The 26346-nt window shown below is 39.4% G+C and overlaps 1 protein-coding gene across 6 annotated transcripts in view; it reads right to left on the reverse strand.

Moving 5' to 3' along the window:
• LAMA2 (laminin subunit alpha 2) overlaps positions 1-26346 on the reverse strand; it is a 1406020-nt gene that overhangs the window by 63669 nt on the left and 1316005 nt on the right. For all 6 annotated transcript variants that reach the window (XM_053710700.1, XM_053710701.1, XM_053710696.1 and 3 more), the window contains 4 exons: positions 25090-25266; positions 22520-22674; positions 5027-5209; positions 2042-2231 (listed from right to left, as the gene is read on the reverse strand). In XM_053710700.1, coding sequence (XP_053566675.1) covers positions 2042-2231; positions 5027-5209; positions 22520-22674; positions 25090-25266 — 705 coding nt within the window. The remainder of the gene's footprint in view (positions 1-2041; positions 2232-5026; positions 5210-22519; positions 22675-25089; positions 25267-26346) is intronic.

The raw sequence follows: 26346 nt of genomic DNA on the forward strand, positions 1-26346 counted from the left end.
AATTCTGCACTCCCTGTATATATATATGTCTATATACAATATGTGTACATATGTATTTATGTGTTAAATGTGTATATATGTCTATAAATACATATGTACACATATATAGACATATATAATATCTATATGCATACATAAACATATTTAGACATGTATATGTCTGTATCTCAATGTTAAAGCTCTTTGCCTTTTTATTTTCCCGAACACCTGAGACCTCATATCTTTGAGCCCTTATAACTTTTTTGTACAATATTTTTTTCAATTTTTATTAGATGTAATTATGAGTGTAACTGTACTTTAATGTATTTTTAATATGTTTTGTGACACTTTTTTGTTTTGCAAAACAATTAACCAGAGCTCCGAGGATGCGGTAATCATTCTAGCGTTAATCGCAATTGCTCTCAAGCGATCACGTTTACTTTCAACTTGTAATGCAAGCAGTCAACCTGAAGCGCAAACAGCCGCGAGTAACCCCTTTTCTCGTAACGTGCGTAACTTTTATTGCACCACTTGTAATCTGGCCCTTTGAGTGCACATTTAATAATCAAATTCCTTTGGATTTCACTTAAAAAAATCTTGAAATCATGGAAATCTTATGGCCCTCAGTAACTGATACAGGACGTTTCTGCCCTTCGCCTCTTCACAATGCTCTACAGATTGCAGTACTAGGCCCTAATCCATAATAATAATGATAATAATATTAGCTATTCATTTGAGATAAAACATAACAGGCCATATTTTTAGCAACAGTAAGGCAAAGTTAAACATCTAACAATTTACCTTGCACAGCCATACATTGCTCAAGCAGCCAAGCTCACCGAGATGCTGAACAGACAGGTTCCCAGTAGTGCACTTTGACTGTCCAGCTTTTAATAAATGGGACCCTTAGTCTTCATATTTAACATTTAAATGAAATAATGTCCTTACTTTCATAGTTTTCCTACTTAACATTTTCACAACTCACATATTGCATTTTTTCATTTCTTGTATCTGCAACTTGCTTTTAATATCCTTTCATATAATTCTCCTAATCCTTTCACTTCAGGACAGTAACTGTCCTCTAAATTTCCTCTGTGAAATTATTTTCTGCTTTAAAAGTTAATGAAGTGCATATGAATTTCTCTGATTCCTTTTAACTAAGTTTACAACATAAAGACAATCTCCTGAGAACTATCTGTTGTGCAAAATGAATATTAAAATATTTTGAACAAGATCATAGTGAAAATCATTTATTGGTTTAATATTTTGTCACCTATTGTTTACAATGTATGATTTTATAGTAAAAATAATGTTTAGCTTGAGGGCTTGCTTAAAGGGACATTATACACTCATTTTTTCTTTGCATAAATGTTTTGTAGATGATCTATTTATATAGTCCATGAAGTTTTTTTTTTAAAAAAATGTTTAGTTTTGCTTATTTTTAAATAACATTGCTCTGATTTTCAGACTCCTAACCAAGCCCCAAAGTTTTATGTGAATACGCTCAGCTACCTTCTCTAGCTTGCTCCTGTTTGTGTAAAGGGTCTTTTCATATGCAAAAGAAGGGGGAGGGGGAGTGTCTTATTTCCCACTTGCAGTGGGCTTTCCAGCTGCCTTTTCAACAGAGCCAAACTGACAGCTTCTAAGTAAGTTTTTAAACAGTTTTATACTGGATTTTTATATCAGTAACTGTGCATCTTATTCTTTATAGTAGTGTCTATTACATGCAGTTATATAAAAATGAGTGTATACTGTCCCTTTAACTGCAAAGATTTTGATAATATACAATTTATATCTGGAGTTTTTCTTTAGATAATGTTTTAACGATGCAAGGACTTTTTTTTGCCAGATTTTGGATTTCAGCTAGTATACAGGGTAAATCTTTCTGTGCAACTTATTTAAAAGAAAAAAATGTTTTTTTTTACTGATTGCCCTTTTGTCTGTTGCAAAGTGAAAGGTAGGTTTTGTGTTCGCAAAATACAGCACAAACAAATGTAATTATGACTTTTTATACAGATAAATGAGTACAGAATGAGTAAAGATATAGAAGAAGTATACTTACAGTAGGTGGGATTGGGGTTATTCTTGCTGAAGCAGTTGGCCTCTCAAGTCCAGGCTCAGGTAAGACTAAATCTTGTGTTGCATTTCTGTCTCTGTCTCCTTCCTCCTCGTGGATTCCATCTGGTAAGAGCGTTGGACATTGTCCTATATCAGCATTCTCAAATGAAACAGGCTGAGCGAAATCCATTGGCCTATAAAAAAATCAAAATGACAAAATATAACTTCTATGTTACTCAGTATTGTCAGGCTCATGATGATACAAAAATATATATTTTTTTTTAATTATAAATTGAGAACTAATTTTGTGTTCTGTCATGTGGACACTTAACTTTCCAGTTATGATCAAAGGACCTCATGGTTGAAAGCCACAAAATATAAGTGTTAATCTGAAAGCATACATTTTATTTGATGACATTAATGTGTTCTATAGCTTCTTTCAGTATATCTGTGTGTGTGTATTTTTGTATATGTGTACGTATATGTGTGGGTATACTGTATACAGTATCCCACAAAAGTGAGTACACCCCTCGCTTTTTTGTAAATATTTTATTATGTCTTTTCATGTGACAACACTGAAGAAATGACACTTTGCTACAATGTAAAGTAGTGAGTGTACAGCCTATATAACAGTGTAAATTTGCTGTCCCCTCAAAATAACTCAATACACAGCCATTAATGTCTAAACCGTTGGCAATAAAAGTGGGTACACCCCTAAGTGGAAATGTCCAAATTGGGCCCAAGTAGCCATTTTCTCTCTCCGGTGTCATGTGACTCGTTAGCGTAAGGTCTCAGGTGTGAATGGGGAGCAGGTGTGTTAAATTTGGTGTTCTCTCTCACACACTCTCATATTGGTCACTGGAGGTTCAACATGGCACTTCATGGCAAAGAACTCTCTGAGGATCTGAAAAAAAGAATTGTTGTTCTATATAAGGATAGCCTAGGCTATAAAAAAATTGCCAAGACCCTAAAACTGAGCTGCAGCACGGTGGTTTCACTGGACAGGTTCCACTCAGAACAGGCCTCGCCATAGTCGACCAATGAAGTTGTGTGCACATGCTCAGCGTCATATCCTGAGGTGGTCTTGGGGAAATAGACGTATGATTGCTGCAGAGGTTGAAGGGTTGGGGGGTCAGCCTGTCAGTGCTCAGACCATATGCCGCACACTGCATCAAATTTGTCTGCATAGCTGTCATCCCAGAAGGAAGCCTCTTCTAAAGATGATGCACAAGAAAGCCTGCAAACAGTTTGCTGAAGACGACCAGACTAAGGACATGGATTACTGGAACCATGTCCTGTGGTCCAATGAGACCAAGATAAACTTGGTTCAGATGGTGTCAAGCGTGTGTGGCAACAATTAGGTGAGGAGTACAAAGACAAGTGCGTCTTCCCTACAGTCAAGCATTGCGGTGGGAGTGTCTTGGTCTGGGCTTCCATGAGTGCTGCCAGTACTGGGGAGCTAAAGTTCATTGAGAGAACCATGAATGCCAGCATGTACTGTGACATACTGAAGCAGAGCATGATCCTCTCCCTTCAGAGACTGGGCCGCAGGGCAGTATTCCAACATGATAACGATCCCAAACACACCTCCAAGACGATGACTGCTTTGCTAAATAAGCTGAGGGTAAAGGTGATGGACTGGCCAAGCATGTCTGTAGACCTAAACCCTATTGAGCATCTGTGGGGCATCTTCAAGTGGAAGATGGGGGAGCGCAAGGTCTCTAACATCACCAGCTCCGTGATGTTGTCATGGAGTCGAGAGGACTCCGGTGGCTACCTGTGAAGCTCTGGTGAACTCCATGCCCAAGAGGGTTAAGGCAGTACTGGAAAATAATGGTGGCCACACAAAATATTGACACTTTGGGCCCAATTTGGACATTTCCACTTAGGGGTGTACTCACTTTTGCAGCTCTTTTGTAGCAAAGTGTCATTTCTTCAGTGTTGTCACATGAAAAGATAAAATAAAATATTTACAAAAATGTGAGGGGTGTACTCACTTTTGTGGGATACTGTATGTGTGTATGTATGTTTGTGTGTGTATATGTGTGTGTCTGTGTGGATATACTGTATATGTGTGTGTGTATGTTTGTGTGTGTATGTTTGGGTATACTGTATATGTGTGTGTGTATGTCTGGGTATACTGTATATGTGTGTGTGCATGTTTGTGTGTGTATATGTGTGTGTGTGTGTGTGTGGTATACTGTATATGTGTGTTTGTATGTGTGGGTATACTGTATATGTGTGTGTGTGTATGTGTGGGTATATGTATATGTGTGTGTGTATATGTGGGTATATGTATATGTGTGTGTGTTTTTGTGTGTATGTGTGGGTATACTGTGTATGTGTGGGTATACTGTATATGTGTGTGTATATGTGTGTGTGTGTGTGTGGGTATACTGTATATGTGTGTGTGTATGCTTGTGTGTGTATACTGTATATGTGTGTGTGTGTGTTTGTATGTGTGTATACTGTATATGTGTATGTGTGTATGTCTGTATGTGTATATGTGTGGGTATACTGTATATGTGTGTGTGTGCATGTTTGTGTGTGTATATGTGTGTGTGGTGGTATACTGTATATGTGTGTGTCTATGTGTGGGTATACTGTATATGTGTGTGTGTATGTGTGGGTATATGTATATGTGTGTGTGTGTGTTTTTGTGTGTATGTGTGGGTATACTGTATATGTGTGTGTATGTGTGGGTATACTGTATATGTGTGTGTGTATGCTTGTGTGTGTATACTGTATATGTCTGTGTGTTTGTATGTGTGTATACTGTATATGTGTGTGTATGTCTGTATGTGTATATGTGTGTGTATGTGTGGGTATACTGTATATGTGTGTGTGTATGTGTTTGTGTGTGTGTATGTTTGTGTGTGTATATGTGGGTATACGGTATATGTGTGTGTATTTAAATCTAGATTCATATATTTTAGATTAAAACAAATAATATACTCTAGATTAAAAAAAATATAAGGTAAAGACTTACACAGAATTAATCAAAAGGTTCCATATGCATCCTTCAAATGGTGGTATATCAATGTTCTTAAATAGGGAAAACTGTGTATCAGGGGGTGCGCCACCTACAAAGAGCTTTTTCACATTTATGATCTGACTAGCCGGCAATCTTAGTGTTTGCGTTTTATCCTCATCCACTTGCACAGTGAATGCACTGCAGGAAAATAAACAAAGGGTATTCATATTAATAATGGGTATCATTTACAAATAAACAACAAAAATATATTAAAGTTAAAGGGACATTGTACACTAGATGGTTCTTTGCATAAATGTTTTGTAGATGATCCATTTATATAGCACATCAGGGAATGTTTATGTAACAATGTATAGTTTTGCTTATTTTTTAATAACATTGTGCTGATTTTCAGACTCCTAACCAAGCCCCAAAGTATCAGATGTATGATGATGTCTACAGATTCCTGCTTGCTCCTGTTTGTGTAATGAGTCTTTTCATATGCAGGGGAGGGGGGAGTGTCAGCACTTCTTGCTTTCCCAGCCCCTTTCAGTTGGTGTCCCAGCCTAACCTCACCAACAGTGCTAAACTGGGAGCTTCTAAGTAAGTTTTTAAAAGGTTTTATACTGAATTATATCAGTATCTGTAGATATTATTCTTTATAATAGTGTCTATTGCATTTCATTATATGAAAATTATTTGTGTATAAAGTCTCTTTAAAAAAATAAAAACTAAGAAACAAACACTATTCCAAAATCTCTTAAAACAGGACGATTCAAGAAAAATGAACACATCATAATAATGGATATATAATTTTTTCCGTATATAACATTTTATTCAGAGAATGTTAATGTTTGAAATCTGTTAACACAGTGGGAACATTACAGCAGTTTACTGGTTTTAAATGTAAAAGTTGCTATAAATTAGCAGGAAAATAACCAGCTTTGTATTGCTTGGATGCAAAATTAAAAAGTAAAATATTCACTTAATAACAGAATCTCTGTTATCATAAACAAGTAATATTGCTATCTGTTTTGCATGTAACAAGCACTGTGGAGAAAAGTGAAATGACTTTGGCTCTATACAAGAGTTGTACTATATTGCTAAGTAACATGATTACACTCTGTGGGTTTAAAACAGCATGGGGGACACATCTGCTTGCATTTTATATTTCCTGGTCCAAGCCGTTTCCCCTTTAGCTGAAAACAGAATCAACACTTTTGAAAATCCTCACTGTAGGGATCAAACAGAGACACATATTGAACTGAAAGTGGGATCAGTTTATCTTTAGAGAGAAATAAAAACAATTTTCTTAATCTTAGAGAAGTAATTGCATTGTTCCCTATTCTATTAGCATCACAGTTCAGAATAAAAGGGAACAGCATGTTATTGTTCAGTTAAATGAAAATGACCATTACATGATCGCATTGCAATAACTGGATTTACTCAGAGTGAAGCACTTGAAATAAAGGAGTGTCTATATATGTATGTATGTATTAGTTCATTCATTTAACAAAACTATGAATGCCCTGGCCCCATATGCCCTGTTAGGGTGGATTTTGTGTTTTTGATTGGTTGTACTACTGCTGGAAAATCCAACCCCTAGTGGAAAACGTTTAGTCCTTTTTTTTTTCTATATTTTTAAACTATATTTTATACTTAGGGGCTGATTTACCAATGTCTGGCGGACATAATACGCTGTAGCTTATCGCATCGGCCAGACATCGCTGAATGCTGACAGCATACGCTGTCGGCATATAACATTGCACAAGCAGTTCTGGTGAACTGCTTGTGCAATGCCGCCCTCTGCAGATTGGCCGCTAGCAGGGAGTGGCAATCAACCCGATTGTATAGGATCAGGCGGATTGATGTCCGCAGCCTCATAAGACCGCTGCTTCATAACTGCTGTTGTTTCTGGCACAGAAACAGGGCCATCAGGAGCCATTTGGCCCTTGATAAATCGGCCCCTTAATGTCATTAACATAAGATCTAAACTACAGAGTATAAACTGTATGATTCATTTCTCCTTTAGATGTATTTTTGTATATGATATATATATATATATATATATTTGCTATTTAATAACACAACCCATACAAATGGGCTGAGCTTGCAGGGAAATCATACCTTATCTTTTATTTGTCTCTAAACAGAAACTCCTCATCCTTTCTTATTTCTGTATACACTATAACCCAATACTTAGAGCAATATAAAAATTATAATTTTAGTACCCCAATCCCATCTGGGAGTCCTGAAATTTTCAATATATGTAGTGGTTTAGACAAGCAAATTCAGCTATTACAATTGATAAAATAAAGGTTAAGGATCTATTTGTAAACAATTGAATACACTCTAGCAGGTAAAATGGATCACTGAAAACACATAAAAGGAGAGAGAATTTTACAGTACACAATACAGTTAAGTATAATGAAAGGGAATGGAACAATCACTGTATTAGAGGTATTTTACAGCTACATAAATGTGTGTTGCAATGCTGTTATGAAATGGGGATTACAAATTCCAGTAAAAAGTCAATTAACTTTATTAGTGCTGATTTCACACTTGAGAGATTTCATAGTAAACTTCCTTAAACTGAGGAGGGAAATAAAATGCATGCACGTACTTGTCTCTGCTTCTCCCTCTACTTAATGGAAAGACTGGCTATTTTTGTTCCAGGGGGCAACCCAAAGGTTCGTCTATAGAAACCCACTTTCATAATGTTATATTTAATTTTATATGAAAAAGTTGTTGAAGTAAAACACATAAGAAATAATAAAGTAAAGCAGATTCCTTACTGCTGATCTGCATTGGTAGCAGCCCCTAAATTAGCTTGTGGCCCCCTTCTAAAGCATTCATTCAGGGCAGCCTACAGCTATAGTAACTCAGGCTGTTGAGGGCACAGTAAATTGGTCACTGGGCTCACCTGGCACAGCATTGCCAGTGAATAGGGCAGTGTAGATGCAGACAATTAAGGTCTGGGATCCTGTGGCAGGATTGGGCTAAGCTTTGTGTGTGTACTAGAGGTCACTCCCAATAGAGTAGGAATGTCTCCTGGTTCACATGGTGTGATAGGTATAGGTATAAAAAAAAGCAGGGAGTAGGCAACGACCAATTCTTCAGCTCTTACGTCACAGGTGGAGATTGGCCTGATGTTGGAAGCTGGCAGCAGCATAGGCACCCTTGTCCTATTCCTCTCCCCACCCCGGTCAATTTATCCTGAGATCCCGTTGGGGCAGGGAACAGTTGTTACTAGCCCCAAAAACATGTCCAATATGGTGCCGGCCTGTACAGGTGTGCGTGCCTCACCCTTACTTCCCTTCCTGGTTGTGGCCTATAATGATAATGTCAATTTGGCATGCCCGCACCCCAACATTGTTGCACATATATGCGGTCTGCCCCATCTTCTGCGCAAGCGCAGATGGAAATCTCATCACAAGATTTTCTATGGGCGCTGCTGCCTTTAAATGTTTACGGGTCTGGTCGTTGGCCTACTGGAGGGATGAATAGCATTTCTTGGCTGCAAGATATGTGGGGGAAAATAATGTCACAGGTTTTAGAGGGTAAAAGTGTGGGGACCATCCTGGCAGGGCTTTCCCATGGGAAGTCCTAGCGGCCCTTGTTAAACCGGCAGTATGCCTTGCGATTCATACATTTTTACAGTGATTATGAGGAAAGGTCTAGGCAAAGTGGTCATATAAATAGATATGGGTGGGATTACAAAGACCCCTGGACACAGAAGAGGGTAAAGTCATCAGAGAGGGGCCCTGGGGAACCTTTAGATAATTAGGGACTTAGAACAGAATACATATGTCAGGGTAGACTCTGTGAATTATACTGTTCCTGCCCATCCTCATGCCTCCAATTTGGACCCCGTACAGGTTTAGTGCAGCTTTTGCAGCTCTTAATAATGGCAACATACAATAAGTTAATTGTAATACTGTTATTGCTGTGACAATTTAAACTAACTTGACTAATTCAGAGGTGGACAAGGGAACTATTTTGAATGTTGGGCCTGCGGAGAAGTCAACAGTAAGTGAGAAAGCCACAAGCAGTGAAGTCAGTAGGAAGGAGCTGCAGCGGCCTCTCAGGAAGCAAAAGTGCAGCCGGTGCCTGGGCCAGCAGAAGCAGGAAAGACCACTAATGGGGTGGAAAAGGAGCAGCAGACAGACAGTGAACTAAGTCAAGAAAATAATTTGTCGAAGAATTAAAGACTTAGACAGCTCTTAAAAATGTGATTCTGAAGATTAAAAGGTTAAGGGTGACGACATTAGGAGGATATTAAAGATGGTTAAAAAGATTTATACAAATAAAGGAAAAGGGGAAGCTAAGGAGTCTGAGGAATATAGCTTAGATAGTTAATGGGAATTTAATACAGATGATAAAGTGGCATGGACCAGATTACTCCACCTTACAACACATTTAAAGGCCAAGGTTATAATCAGGGCATAGAAAGGTAAATACATTGATATTTTTTTAGATCACCAGAGAGGTGGTAGCATTAAAATCAAGGGAGGAAAACAGTTAAAGGGCCACTGTAAGTAAATATTTTCTATGCCTGTTACTAATTAACTATCCCAAATACGCTTTTTATCAATAGCATTTCATTAACATATCTCTACCGTATATCAGAAATCTTGTCTGCAAATTTAATTGTTTTCCAAACCCACTCCGTGGGTATCCTTTGCTCTGTACCAATCCGTTTACAATACCTAGGTTTCAAAATGGTGCTTTAAACACAAAGTTATTGGTTTAAGTATTTTGAACATGCAGTGCTGAAAATAGTGGGCAGGATAACGTGACATCATCGGTGAATAAAACATAATTTATGCTTACCTGATAAATTTATTTCTCTTGTAGTGTATCCAGTCCACGGATCATCCATTACTTATGGGATATTAACTCCTCCCCAACAGGAAGTGCAAGAGGATTCACCCAGCAGAGCTGCTATATAGCTCCTCCCCTAACTGCCATTACCAGTCATTCGACCGAAAACATGCAGAGAAAGGAAAACCATAGGGTGCAGTGGTGACTGTAGTTTAATGGAAAAATTACCTGCCTTAAAGTGACAGGGCGGGCCGTGGACTGGATACACTACAAGAGAAATAAATTTATCAGGAAAGCATAAATTATGTTTTCTCTTGTTAAGTGTATCCAGTCCACGGATCATCCATTACTTATGGGATACCAATACCAAAGCTAAAGTACACGGATGACGGGAGGGACAGGCAGGCTCTTTATACGGAAGGAACCACTGCCTGAAGAACCTTTCTCCCAAAAACAGCCTCCGAAGAAGCAAAAGTGTCAAATTTGTAAAATTTGGAAAAAGTATGAAGAGAAGACCAAGTTGCAGCCTTGCAAATCTGTTCAACAGAAGCCTCATTCTTAAAGGTCCAAGTGGAAGCCACAGCTCTAGTAGAATGTGCTGTAATTCTTTCAGGAGGCTGCTGTCCAGCAGTCTCATAGGCTAACCGTATTATGCTACGAAGCCAAAAGGAGAGAGAGGTAGCCGAAGCTTTTTGACCTCTCCTCTGACCAGAATAAACGACAAACAGGGAAGACGTTTGTCGAAAATCCTTAGTTGCCTGTAGATAAAATTTCAGGGCACGGACTACATCTAGATTGTGTAGCAGACGTTCCTTTTTCGAAGAAGGATTAGGACACAAAGATGGAACCACAATCTCTTGATTGATATTCCTATTAGTGACCACCTTAGGTAGGAACCCAGGTTTAGTACGCAGAACTACCTTGTCTGAATGAAAAATCAGATAAGGAGAATCACAATGTAAGGCAGATAACTCAGAGACTCTTCGAGCCGAGGAAATCGCCATTAAAAACAGAACTTTCCAAGATAACAACTTGATATCAATGGAATGAAGGGGTTCAAACGGAACCCCCTGTAAAACATTAAGAACTAAGTTCAAACTCCATGGTGGAGCAACAGTTTTAAACACAGGCTTGATCCTAGCTAAAGCCTGACAAAAAGCTTGAACGTCCGGAACTTCTGACAGACGTTTGTGTAAAAGAATGGACAGAGCTGAAATCTGTCCCTTTAAGGAACTAGCGGATAAACCCTTTTCTAAACCTTCTTGTAGAAAAGACAATATCCTCGGAATCCTAACCTTACTCCATGAGTAACTCTTGGATTCGCACCAATATAAGTATTTGCGCCATATCTTATGGTAAATCTTTCTGGTAACAGGCTTCCTAGCCTCTATTAAGGTATCAATAACTGACTCAGAAAAACCACGTTTTGATAAAATCAAGCGTTCAATTTCCAAGCAGTCAGCTTCAGAGAAATTAGATTTTGATGTTTGAAGGGACCCTGGATCAGAAGGTCCTGTTTCAGAGGTAGCGACCAAGGTGGACAGGATGACATGTCCACTAGATCTGCATACCAAGTCCTGCGTGGCCATGCAGGCGCTATTAGAATCACTGATGCTCTCTCCTGTTTGATTCTGGCAATCAATCGAGGAAGCATCGGGAAGGGTGGAAACACATAAGCCATCCCGAAGGTCCAAGGTGCTGTCAAAGCATCTATCAGAACCGCTCCCGGATCCCTGGATCTGGACCCGTAACGAGGAAGCTTGGCGTTCTGTCGAGACGCCATGAGATCTATCTCTGGTTTGCCCCAACGTCGAAGTATTTGGGCAAAGACCTCCGGATGAAGTTCCCACTCCCCCGGATGAAAAGTCTGACGACTTAAGAAATCCGCCTCCCAGTTCTCCACTCCCGGGATGTGGATTGCTGACAGGTGGCAAGAGTGAGACTCTGCCCAGCGAATTATCTTTGATACTTCCATCATTGCTAGGGAGCTTCTTGTCCCTCCCTGATGGTTGATGTAAGCTACAGTCGTGATGTTGTCCGACTGAAACCTGATGAACCCCCGAGTTGTTAACTGGGGCCAAGCCAGAAGGGCATTGAGAACTGCTCTCAATTCCAGAATGTTTATTGGTAGGAGACTCTCCTCCTGATTCCATTGTCCCTGAGCCTTCAGAGAATTCCAGACAGCGCCCCAACCTAGTAGGCTGGCGTCTGTTGTTACAATTGTCCAGTCCGGCCTGCTGAATGGCATCCCCCTGGACAGATGTGGCCGAGAAAGCCACCATAGAAGAGAATTTCTGGTCTCTTGATCCAGATTCAGAGTAGGGGACAAGTCTGAGTAATCCCCATTCCACTGACTTAGCATGCACAATTGCAGCGGTCTGAGATGTAGGCGTGCAAAGGGTACTATGTCCATTGCTGCTACCATTAAGCCGATCACCTCCATGCATTGAGCTACTGACGGGTGTTGAATGGAATGAAGGACACGGCATGCATTTTGAAGCTTTGTTAACCTGTCTTCTGTCAGGTAAATCTTCATTTCTACAGAATCTATAAGAGTCCCCAAGAAGGAAACTCTTGTGAGTGGAAAGAGAGAACTCTTCTTTTCGTTCACCTTCCATCCATGCGACCTTAGAAATGCCAGTACTAACTCTGTATGAGACTTGGCAGTTTGAAAGCTTGAAGCTTGTATCAGAATGTCGTCTAGGTACGGAGCTACCGCAATTCCTTGCGGTCTTAGTACCGCCAGAAGAGCACCCAGAACCTTTGTGAAGATTCTCGGAGCCGTAGCCAATCCGAATGGAAGAGCTACAAACTGGTAATGCCTGTCTAGAAAGGCAAACCTTAGATACCGGTAATGATCTTTGTGAATCGGTATGTGAAGGTAAGCATCCTTTAAATCCACTGTGGTCATGTACTGACCCTTTTGGATCATGGGTAAAATTGTCCGAATAGTCTCCATTTTGAACGATGGAACTCTTAGGAATTTGTTTAGGATCTTTAAATCCAGGATTGGCCTGAAAGTTCCCTCTTTTTTGGGAACCACAAACAGATTTGAGTAAAACCCTTGTCCCTGTTCCGACCGTGGAACTGGATGGATTACTCCCATTAATAAAAGCTCTTGTACGCAGCGTAGAAACGCCTCTTTCTTTATTTGGTTTGTTGACAACCTTGACAGATGAAATCTCTCTCTTGGGGGAGAGTATTTGAAGTCCAGAAGGTATCCCTGAGATATTATCTCTAGCGCCCAGGGATCCTGGACATCTCTTGCCCAAGCCTGGGCGAAGAGAGAAAGTCTGCCCCCCACTAGATCCGTTCCCGGATCGGGGGCCCTCAATTCATGCTGTTTTAGGGGCACCAGCAGGTTTCCTGGCCTGCTTGCCCTTGTTCCAGGACTGGTTAGGTCTCCAGCCTTGTCTGTAGCGAGCAACAGATCCTTCTTGTTTTGGAGCAGAGGAAGTTGATGCTGCTCCTGCTTTGAAATTCCGAAGGGAACGAAAATTAGATTGTCTAGCCTTAGGTTTGGTTCTGTCTTGAGGCAGGGCATGGCCTTTACCTCCTGTAATGTCAGCGATAATTTCTTTCAATCCGGGCCCGAATAAGGTCTGCCCTTTGAAAGGTATATTAAGAAATTTAGACTTAGAAGTAACGTCAGCTTACCAGGATTTTAGCCACAGTGCTCTGCGCGCCTGAATGGCGAATCCGGAATTCTTAGCCGTAAGCTTAGTTAAATGTACTACGGCATCTGAAATAAATGAGTTAGCTAACTTAAGAGCTTTAAGCCTGTGTGTAATCTCATCTAATGGAGCTGATTCAAGTGTCCCTTCCAGAGACTCAAACCAAAATGCTGCTGCAGCCGTGACAGGCGCAATGCATGCAAGGGGTTGCAATATAAAACCTTGTTGAACAAACATTTTCTTAAGGTAACCCTCTAACTTTTTATCCATTGGATCTGAAAAGGCACAGCTATCCTCCACCGGGATAGTGGTACGCTTAGCTAAAGTAGAAACTGCTCCCTCCACCTTAGGGATCGTTTGCCATAAGTCCCGTGTGGTGGTGTCTATTGGAAACATCTTTCTAAATATCGGAGGGGGTGAGAACGGCACACCGGGTCTATCCCACTCCTTAGTAACAATTTCAGTAAGTCTCTTAGGTATAGGAAAAACGTCAGTACTCGACGGTACCGCAAAATATTTATCCAACCTACACATTTTTTCTGGTATTGCAAGTGTGCTACAATCATTCAGAGCCGCTAACACCTCCCCTAGTAATACACGGAGGTTTTCCAGCTTAAATTTAAAATTTGAAATATCTGAATCCAATCTGTTTGGATCAGAACCGTCAGCCGCAGAATGAAGCTCTCCGTCCTCATGTTCTGCAAGTTGTGACGCAGTATCTGACATGGCCCTAACATTATCAGCGCACTCTGTTCTCACCCCAGAGTGATCACGCTTACCTCTTAGTTCTGGTAATTTAGCCAAAACTTCAGTCATAACAGTAGCCATATCCTGTAATGTGATTTGTAATGGCCGCCCAGATGTACTCTGCGCCACAATATCACGCACCCCCCGAGCGGGAGATGCAGGTACTGACACGTGAGGCAAGTTAGTCGGCATAACTCTCCCCTCGTTGTTTGGTGAAATGTGTTCAATTTGTACAGATTGACTTTTATTTAAAGTAGCATCAATACAGTTAGTACATAAATTTCTATTGGGCTCCACTTTGGCATTAGCACATATAGCACAGATGTCTTCCTCTGAATCAGACATGTTTAACACACTAGCAAATAAACTAGCAACTTGGAAATACTTTTCAAGTAATTTACTATAATATGAAAACGTACTGTGCCTATAAGAAGCACAGAAAGAGTTATGACAGTTGAAAGTTAATAAACTGAAAGGTTATAGCATCAAATCTTTGTAAAAAACACAATTTTAGCAAAGGCTTGTTCCCATTAGCGAAGGATAACTAACCCTGATAGCAGAAAAAAAAGTTACAGAAATAAACGTTTTTTATCACAGTCAACTACAATCTCACAGCTCTGCTGTGAATGATTACCTCCCTCAAAACAAGTTTTGAAGACCCCTGAGTTCTGTAGAGATGAACCGGATCATGCAGGAAATACAATGAGCTTCTGACTGAATTTTTTTACCTCCCCCTCACACACAACAGTGAGAGAGATCAGTAAACTGTCATAAATTAAATAAAACAACTGCCAAGTGGAAAAAATAATGCCCAAAACATTTTATTCACCCAGTACCTCAGAAAATGAAACGATTTTACATGCCAGCAAAAAACGTTTAACATAAATTAAGTGTTATTAAAGAGCCTGTTGCCAGTCCCTGCAAATTAGGCTAAAGTCTTATGCACACAGTATAATTCCAGTGAAGTGCCATTCCCCAGAATACTGAAGTGTAAAATATACATACATGACAGCCTGATACCAGTTGCTGCTACTGCATTTAAGGCTGAGTTTACATTATATCGGTATGGCAGAATTTTCTCATCAATTCCATTGTCAGAAAATAATAAGCTGCTACATACCTCTTTGCAGATTAATCTGCCCGCTGTCCCCTGATCTGAAGTTTACCTCTCCTCAGATGGCCGAGAAACAGCAATATGATCTTAACTACGCCGGCTAAAATCATAGTAAAAACTCAGGTAGATTCTTCTTCAAATTCTACCAGAGAAGGAATAACACACTCCGGTGCTATTATAAAATAACAAACTTTTGATTGAAGGTATAAAACTAAATATAATCACCATAGTCCTCTCACACATCCTATCTAGTCGTTGGGTGCAAGAGAATGACTGGTAATGGCAGTTAGGGGAGGAGCTATATAGCAGCTCTGCTGGGTGAATCCTCTTGCACTTCCTGTTGGGGAGGAGTTAATATCCCATAAGTAATGGATGATCCGTGGACTGGATACACTTAACAAGAGAAAAGAAGGTTTTAATTAATGTTTATTAACTTTAATATGTTAGTTGTTTAGCTTAAAAATTATAACAGAAAGTAATCCTTTAAGAATTAGAAAACTAGACAGACTTTCCTGTTCTCAGAATGGGCGAAAGTGATGTTAATTTATGCAGTCTTTTCTTTCTGTGAAAGGGATGTTGAGGTAAATCAATCACAACGTTCTATACCACATATGGAAGCTTCTCTTGGAAAGATTATGATGTAAAATTTAGGAGGGGCAACATGCAGCTAGGCTATAAGTAACATTTTTGGACCATTCCAGTTTGGTCAGAAGTTACTGGACAGCTAAGGCAAGGAAGTTAAAATCAGGGGCTGAATTGCCAGAGGTCTTGCAAGAGAAGCTGGATAAGAAAGTACAATTGGGTAGATAGACAGGCACATTCAATGAGAAGCCCTTTGTAGACCTGGTAGTGTCCCCTCTTCGAGTAGTCCCAAAGAAAGAGCATGGCAAATAAAAAAAAATACAGCATCTGTGATAACCCAGGGAGAAGTCATTCAATGACACAATTGATTAAGCAGCACCCTACAGTGGAGTATCAGTCATTTAATTGTGCAGTAAAGCTGGTGAAGACTGCAGGAAAAGGGGCATTGATGGCCAAAATAGACACAGAGTCAACATTTGGACTGTTGCAGCTGAACCCTCAGAGCTTTAAGCTAATGGGATGTGAGCTTAATGGAAAGTTTTGCATTGATAAATGTTTACTGATGGGTTGTTCTGTATCTTGATCATTTTTTGAAACGTTTAATTTGTTTCTTTATTGGTTATCTGTCCACTACATGGATGATTTTAAGGTTGTTGGGCAGGCAGGGAACAAGGTGTATGAATAGTTGAAGAAAAGGTAAGAAGCATGTTGGAGGAACTTGGTGTTCCAGGGGCAGTTGACAAGTCAGAGGGTCCAGAGACAAGTATGGCATTTATAGGGGCTCTAATAGATTCAATAAAAGAACAGTGTGAGTTACTAGTGGATAAATTTAAAAAGGCAAGAGAATTGATTTCAGATGCCTTCAAAAGGAAGAAATTAACCCTTAGTTAAATGCATAGGCTACTGGGGGTCCTTTACTTTGCACGCAAAGTATTCCAAGTGGGTAGGATCTTTAAAAGGAGGCTGGAGATAGGAACAAAAGGAGCAAAAAGGTCAGAACACATGGTAAGAATATCTGGTGAAATGAGGGATTGTGGGTTAGTTTTTTGATCAATTTCAATGGGGTTGGGATTGAGAGGAAGAAGTATTTGCAACAGAAATAGAGCTGTACTTGGACGCAGCAGGCAGTTCAGGATTTGGTGCCAATCTGCAGGGCAGGTGGAATTTAGGAGAATGGCCAGAGGAATGGAAGGTTAATGGGTGGGTGGAGGATTTGTTTTTATTGGAACTATTCCCAATAATTGTAGCAGTGGAGCTATGGGGGCCAATTTATCATAGTGCGAGCGGACATGATACAATGTAGCGTATCATGTCCGCCGCACATCGATAAATGCTGACAGCATACGCTGTCGGCATTTATCATTGCACAAGCAGTTCTTGTGAACTGCTTGTGCAATGCCGCCCCCTGTAGATTCTCGGCCAAACGGCCGCTAGCAGGGGGTGTCAATTCCCTGCGGGTTGATTTCTGTCTGCTGCCTCAGAGCAGGTGGACTAGTTAAGGAGCAGCGATCTTTACTTGTGAATAAAAAAATAGCTTGCTGGTCAGATAACAAGAGTGTGGTTGAGGCTGTGAACAATTTATATGCATAATTTGCTCCACTGGTTAGATATTTGAGGTATTTTGTACTCATATGTTTGAAATGTAATATCCGAATTTAAAGTGAGACATATCTCTGAGGTTAATAACTTAGTGGCAGATGCTTTTGTCGCAATTAATGTGGCAGGCATTCAAGAGAGTTACGCCAAAGGTGAGAGAAGTGAACACTGCTTTTTGTTTCTTTGGCAGATTGGGAGTGGTAAAGGGGATGGAGAAGAGAGGTGCTGGAGAATAAAGTTAACTGACTGGGCTGGCATAAGTTATTTTGCACCCCATTAATTTAGGATAGGGGAAGCTACTAGCACAGCTGGTAAAGATTGCTCAGTGTAAGACATTAAGAACATAGGAAGGTGGAAATCGGGTGCATATAGGTCATATATAAAAGATTGAGGAAAGGGGTTAAGAAATTAAAAAAAAGTTGTTTTAATTGTTGTGGGTTAACATGTTGTGTTTATTTGAATTTTTTGGGCAGAGCGTTGAGTGTGGATTGTGGAGCACTCATCCATCCACTTAGCACACACAAGAGCTGCAGCTTCATCACTAGGGGCTCATCTAGGTTTTTCCCACAAAAAGGCTAGCTTGATGTGAATTGGTAAAAGGAGAATGAAGTGGGACAAGTTAGTGGGAACTGGCAAGGCTAAGATGGGGGTACCCAGATATTATTATTCATCTGGGTGGGAATGATATAGTGATATCTTAAGGGCAGAAACAAAACTGGAGCCAAAGGCTTAAATAATGCTCAGTTTATTGGCCGTGCCAAATAGTTATCAAGGTTGACAGTCCTTTGACTGATTGGTGCAGCCTATACTTGCCACCCCTTCCTCCAGGATCTGCAGCTTATCGTATGCGATGTATGAGCTGACGACAGAAGTAGTTCCTGTGTTGGTGAGGAGAGTTACACGCCAATGGCAACGAAGGATCCCGACCATCCACTGAGGACATTACCTGCGGTGGAGACTGGAGGGCTTACTCGCCTGACCAGGTTCGCACACGGAAGTTGTTCATCACAGGATTTTGCACTAAGTTGTATCAGACCAGCAGAGGAGGACACATGGATTGGCTATTTTCACTTGGTGGCTGAACTTGTAGAAATATATGCTTGTTCAGATGACTACCTGCACCACGCCAAAGGCCTAAGATAAGTACTGATAGCTACCAATCTTACAATTGGGACTTTGCTTAAAGATCTGAGACAAGTACTTTTATCTTTACTGTTTGTTGCACAAGAAGTCTTAATACCTACACAATGTTAATTCTACTTTGAACTTACATAGGACTTTCCAGCAACTACAGTTTATAAGAAGTATATTTCTTACATTACTTACATATTGATATCTTGGTCCTTAAGAGTCTTTACTTAGATTAACTCTTACCTATGTTAAATGCATAAAAGTTGTTGTAAAACTTGTGGGAATGATATAGGCTTGGTGCCTTTGCTAGAGCTATCATATGTTAGCTTAAGCTGGCAAGGCGTAAGTTGAAAGTAGTATGGTTGAACATTATTTTGAGAATGTTTTGGAGGAATAAAGACACTCAAAAGGCAACATATCCAGGAAAAGGATTAACCAGGTAGCAACCATGGCAGTTAGAAAAATCAGGGTAGCCATCCTATAACATTCATTGATCATGGCAAGGAGGAAGAAGCTCTTTAGACTGGATAGGGTGCAGCTTAGTGATAGTGGCAATGAGTAGTTCTTGGCTGACATCAGAAATATGCTTGAAGGGATGATCGAGGTAAGGCATGGTCATGGTGAAGCTAAATTATCTTTTTGGTGGAAGTGAAATTGGGCATTGCACGTAGGTGCGGTGGTAAAGAGGTGGGAGCATCCTGTGGCATACAATGGCCTGGAGTATGATCCTGGTGGTCAAGCTACTGTGCTTGCTTTGCTGTAGGTTCTACCTACTTCTCTTTGGTGCCACTCCAAATGGTTTTGTGTTCAACTCCTTATAAGTGAGTCCCACGTTCATGGCTAATGCTGGTATATTATTGTATTTTGATAGTTTATTGATGTAGTTGCTTTGATTGGGTCGCTTCTGCCATAAAGGTAATTTGATAATTTGGTTATTAATTAAAACCATGACCTTTCCAATTTTTTTGCCAAAGAAATGTATGCATCATTATTGAATGGGGCAAGGCAGGTGGTGGGGACATTTATAATGCATGCCTCTAGGGCCATATACAACTGTACCGAGTGAATGTGAAGGGAGAAAATTAAGGTCTGGGATCCTGTGGCAGGAATGAGTTAAGTTTTGTGTGTGTACCAGAGGTCACTCCCAATAGGGTGGAAGTGACCTTTGGCTCACCTGGTGTTATAGGTATAGGTATACAAAGGGAAGGGGGAAACCAGGGCATATAAGGAACAGCAGCCAGGAAGTGATTTATAATAACCTTTTGCTTTTTACCTCCCTTCCACCCTAGAATTGGATAAAGTTATCAAGAAAGAGTATCAGGAGAGGTCACAAGCGGGAGAAGAGCGGCAGTGGCATGGCTATGGGCTTGATGTTGGCTATTTATTCAAATCATTGTAAGATAGCCCATGCTCCCCCTTATGGGAACCTTGCAGCTGCAGCCAAAAGTTAACAGTTGATCATATTGGTCTATGCTAGCGGATGGCCGTAATTAAAGGCAGCTGTTTATTTTTTGCTCATCTGTGGTTATGTGTACAGTAAAACTGGGCCTGGCACATAGGAGTTGCGGTGAAGGGGTGGGAGGATCCTGTGGCATACCATGGCCTGGAGTGTGGTCTCAGTGGCCAAGTTACTGGTCTTGCTATGCAGTGGGTTCTCCCTGCTGCCCTTTGGTGCAGTGCCACAGAGATTTGTGGTCATCACCTGATATGTGATTCACAGGTTCATGGCTAATGCTGGTGCATTTACTTTATTTTGATGGTTTATTGTTATGGTTGTCTTGATTACGCCGTTCTGAAGGAATTTTTCTACAATAAAGGTGAATTGAAAATTTGGCAATTACGTAAAACCGCAACCTTTCCAAAATGTTTTGCCAAAGAACTGTGTCCATGACGTTATTGAAGGGGGTGAGACAGGTGGTGGGGACATTTATAATATATGCCTCTAAGACCTTAATGCCCTTTGTGTTGCTTTACTGTGCACACCAGGCACATACCATGGGTACACCTATGAAACTGCCAGACACTGCACCTGCACCAGGCTTAATTCCACTACCAAAGACCGCCTGTCCCCAGTCCAGTCCACCTCTGCAGTCTCCTCCTCTTAAAATGATATTACATTGAAAAAGATTCTATAATACAAACAACAGCGTTCTATTTAAACATGTTGAATTATTTTGCATGTTTATATTAGAGCTGTATATTTTAAAATTTAACCTAACAGTAAGCACACAATTGGTTAGTGTTACAGAAGCTCACTGGCTGATAAAAAAAACTCCCACAATTTTATTGGTGTAAAGTGACATAGCCCACAAGAAAAAAAAATGTTTGTGTTAATTGGAGGAACCTAAATATGGAGATGACAGGGCTTACCACTGTCATTGTGTTAAAAAAAATCTTCATTGTTTTGCTTTAGCAGAAATCATAAGATAAAAAACTGCAATTAAGGACATGGTAGGTTAGACTTGTAAAGTCTGTGCATGCTCTTTCAGATTTTAGAATGCGAAAATACATATTTTTTTAGGCTTGCAAGAAAAGGGGGCCAAATAAATAATAAAAATTAAAGGAAGTCTACAACGTTGTGCTCAAGAGATGACTTATTTCTTGTTTTTGTTTCCTTCAGATACACAGATATGTAATCTACAAGTGTATAACCGTGTGGAATCTTGTCTATTTATAAATGCAATCCCTTGCACCAACTGGACATAGGTACAATTTACAGTACCTATGTCCATCACTGTGGCACATGGTGCGACCCCCACTGCATACCTCCCAGCATATGGAGCCAGGAAGTCAGCTTAGACAGCTAAGACTGCCACTGGGGGCAGAAGGCATTTGCCTTCATATGGTAAGGGAGCACTGATTGTTACCCCTTACCATATGAAGCCAGATCGCCGGATTGTTACTGAGAGTGGCACTGTCTGCGTCTTTGTCCCTCTGTCCTCTACACTACGGAGAAAGAATTAGATAGGGGAGAGGGAGGGATGGGGACCTACACTACAGAAAAAGGATGTTTGGAGGGGAGGTGGGACCCTACATTAATAGCTTTGAGGGGAAGATGAGGTGGGTGCAAGGTGGCCCTACATTACAGAAAATAATAAAGAGAACATTTAAAAAAATTAGCTAAAAAAACAAGTAATTTGTTACTGACAGACTGGCTGCGAGTAATAATTATAGCAGAAAGGAGTGAGAGGTTAGAGAGCTATTACCTAAGATCAGGGTGACCAGTGGGGATGGGTAGGGAAGAGAGGTGTTTGGGAGAGATTAGGTGGGTATCGGGGGTGGGAGTGTAATCTATACACTAACTGATTAACACCTTCACTGCTTAGTGCGCAGCTGCAAATAGCAGCTTTCTAATTACCAAAAACCAAAGGCAAAGTCATGTATGTCTGAAAAAATGGGATTCCAGAGAAACGTTTACAACAATTTGTCTTATGACTGTAGTAGTTTGTAAATAATTTCAGTGAGAAACCCAGTTTGCGAGAAAAATAAATAATTTTTTTCTATGATCGTAGCTGGTTGCCAAAGAGGAGCATCAAATATACCAAAATTGGCTTACATCAATACCCTGTGTTGTCTACTTTAAGTATATATACAGTTTTCATGTATATATGAAGGGACAGCACAAACGCTTAAAATTCACTGGGCAAGCTTTTCTCTGAAGTTCATGGTAATGAAGGGGTTAATAATAAAACTATAACATGGTAACATACCATATATTTGTCTTCATAGCCATCTGTTGCTTGAGATCAAAACAGCATTAACAAGGTTTAATATGGAAAATTGAAGCTAAATGTAATCACAGAAAGACATGATATAGCATAAGTTCAGATAGATGTTACATACTTTCTTGCTCTTTCAATTCTAATTGAATGTTCTTTGCCATCAAAGAATTCTCCTGTCTCAGGTTTGATGGTTATTCGACGGGATTCTCTGAACTCTTTACCTCCTGAGATGTGAACTTCCAGCCGACCCTTATTTAAAATTACGGCATAGAAAGCCTAAAAAAGGATGAACATTTAATTATACTAGTTTTGAACATAAGATAACTTTTAGAATCTAAACAATTTGAAACTATTATCTGCTAGATCCTTGATTTTACGCAGGTACCAAAGCTACCAAAATGTACACAAGTTTATAAGATAGTAAGAATTATAATTATTTAAACATTACATACTAACAATTAAAGGGACTTTAAACACTAAATGCATTTTATATGCATAATATGGAGGTTTTTCTCCATCTCCCCCTAGTCGAAATCTAGATTTCACGGCATTCCAGTGCTGATATGTTTGCATATGTGCAGCAACCCTTCTTCAGATACTTGCAGTGAAACCTAGGTTCCAAATTGTCAGCACCCATAATTAGAGTGAAGTGCATGAAATGTATTTAGTGTTTAATGTCCCTTTAAGTACAATGATATTAAATGTTCTATAAAGCAGCGATTAAAAAGGTTAAATGTTTTTGGGAAAAAAAAGCATGAAATTTTAAGAAACTTTCTAATTTACTCCTATTATCAATTTTTCTTTGTTTTCTTGGTATCTAAATGTAGCCACCAATCAGCAAGCGCTACCCAGGTGCTGAACCAAAAATGGGTAACGGCTCCTAAGCTTACATTCCTGCTTTTCAAATAAAGATAGCAAGAGAACAAAGAAAAAATTGATAATAGGAGTAAAATAGAAAGTTGCTTAAAATCACATGCTCTATCTGAATCATAAGAGAAAATAATTTGGTGTCATATCCCTTTAAGTAATAGCTGACTAACTATAAATTGATGCTTTCAGGAAATGTATGTTTGTGCACAACTGATAGCTAAGCATCAACTGCTATTATAGGAGCAGAATCAAAAAAAATTTACAAGAAAAATTTGAATTATTTGGCAAAAGGAATGTTTAATAAACAAAAAAATTTACCACACTTTAATACAGTATATCCTATCGTAAGTTAAATAAATAAAAAAAAATATTATTGTATCCCTTTAAGTCATTCAGATCTAGGAAATCCTGCAAGATTGTCTAAGTTGTGTACATTTATGACATACATTATATTTTGCTTAAATATAGCAAAAATAATGCAAATTACCACATGGTGTAATTCATATACTGTAGAATACAATAAAATAAAATTAAAATAAAATGTGAGTGTCATTAAAGGGACACTCAACCCAATATTTTTCTTTCATGATTCAGATAGAACGTGCAATTTTAAGCAACTTTCTTATTTACTCCTATTAATAATTTTCTTTGTTCTCTTGCTATCTTTATTTAAAAGCAGGTATGTCACGCTTAGGAGCTGGCCAATTTTTGGTTCAGAACTTGGGTTACACTTGCTTATTGGTGGCTAAATGTAGCCACCAATAAGCAAGTGCTATCCAGGGTGCTGGACCTAAAATGGGCCAACTCCTAAGCTTTATATTCCTGCTTTTTAAATAAAGATAGCAAGAGAACGAAAAAAAATGATAATAGGAGTAAATTAGAAAGTTGCTTAAAATTGCATGTTCTATCTGAATCATGAAAGAAAAAAATTGGGGTTATTATCCCTTTAAGTGCATCATTAGTCAATATAAGGTCTTCCCGCAATGACCTCTATTGTGACCTTTAGGTTCCTGTTACTCACTACAAGTGTGTTGTAAGATTACCCACTGTTTGATAGAGAATACAAGAAGATACAAATGGGCACCCCCTTCAAATGCATTTGGAAAGTGTATGTTTTATCTGCAATAAATTGTTCCATTATAAAGTTATATTAGTAGAAAATTGTGAAACAGGAAATATACTGTTACTCCGGAGTTTCCTGTTATGAATTAGTAGAGTAAGATGGCAAAGCTGAACTGAATAGTTAGTAAAGAATGGATACAATATTAAACCAACAAGTAAAAAAACAACATATTTGTAATGAATTATTTGTTTAACTGATCGTTTCTTTAAGATAAAAACATGGTTAAAGGGACAGACTACTCGAAAATTGTTATTGTTTTTAAAGATAGATTTCCCTTTATTACCCATTCCATAGTATTGCATAACCAACACTATTATATTAATATCCATTTTATCTCTATGATTACCTGAGCCACTGCGTACTGCCCCTTATCTCAGTGATTTTTAAATTTTAGTAAATCAGTGCTGGTTCTTGCCATATGATCTATAGGGCGCACATGAACTAGCACTGTCTGGCTGTTGTGCAAGATTTAAAAAGCTAATAAAAAGCACCAAGATAAGAGGCGATCTGCAAGGGATTTGAAACAGGCAAACTGAAAACTGAGAGGTTATAAAGTATATTAATTAAACAATCTTGGTTATGCAAAGCTTGGAAATAAGTAGTTAAGGCATTATCTATCTTTTAAAACAATAAAATCAAGTAGACTGTTCCTTTAAAAATAGATTATTTTATGAAATACAGAGAATGTATTATCATACCTGTCCACTCTGTCGACGCTTCCTTCTTGGAGGAGTCAAATTCCCACCATTTCCAAAAAGTATGATTCCTGATTCATTTTTAGTGCTGAACGATAAGGTTATCTCAGTACTAACATCCAATGACACTGGTGGCAGCTCCACAAATCCAGGTTTTGCAAAACTGACTAAATATATTTTCTAAAGAATCAGAGAACAGCATAGGTTTGTTAGTGAATAAACTACTGAAATACAAGGGTTGAAAAGCATCACTATGGTTTACTAGTCAAGGGAAAAAGTTACTAGCCCACTCAAGTGATAGAAAATTGAATATTTAATCTTTGTAGCATTTTAAAGTTAAAGTATAGTTAATTACATGTAGCACAGTAACATGCAACACAACAAAGTATTGAAATAATACATTTACATTTGTATAGTTCTTTTTTAATCACCCCCAGTTGTCTCTCCCTGAGATTCTTTTTTCAGACCTCCAAACTGTCCCTATCTGAGAGGGGCAGTCCCTGATTCTGAGCTCTGCCAATTTGCCTCTTAGAGACAGTCATATGACCCTATTTGCTGAAAGTCCCTTAGCTCCACCCATGGAGAAACCAAACACGCCCACAGACTGCCTAGACACACCCATTGACCAACCAGACACACCCACAATTCCACCCACTAACCACCCATGATCCGATCCCTCCAAACACAGCTCCACCCAAAAAATGGTGACAGGCCCCCATCAACCTCCTGAGTACCTGATGCCCAATCACAAATTTGGGAGGTGTGCTTTTTCTAATCTTTGACAGGCATGTGGTGCAGCCAATATGAGGGACACACACTGCTGTATTTATATAAAAGTGAATTCTAGCGCTGTTGCTTGCCCATCGTTGGAGGGACTTTCGGATGTATGTAGCACGTGGGTGAGAATCAGTCACAATGTATGGGAAGGAGGGAGAAGGATATTGTAAGGAGGATATTACAGGTGTGCTCTGATAGCAGTCTAAGGTAAACAGTAAATCTGCTATGTTATAGCATATATGCCAGGAATTTTCAAAGTTGTAGGTGGTGGGCCTCCCCTCTGGTTAAATCTACAAGACAGAGCTCCTCCCAACCCCATGTTTTTTTTATTTTTTTCTCTTTAACCCTTTGAAGGGTGTCAGTTAATGACCAAGGACATGCCTGACACGTCCTCAGGGGATAGAAGCACTGCTTTCAGGTTATTGCAGTGATGCCTCGATATTGAGGCATCCTGCAATAACTATTTTTAAGCATCTGATGCAG

The sequence above is a fragment of the Bombina bombina genome, chromosome 4 (genome assembly GCF_027579735.1).
Source record: "Bombina bombina isolate aBomBom1 chromosome 4, aBomBom1.pri, whole genome shotgun sequence".
Taxonomy (NCBI): Eukaryota; Metazoa; Chordata; class Amphibia; order Anura; family Bombinatoridae; genus Bombina; species Bombina bombina.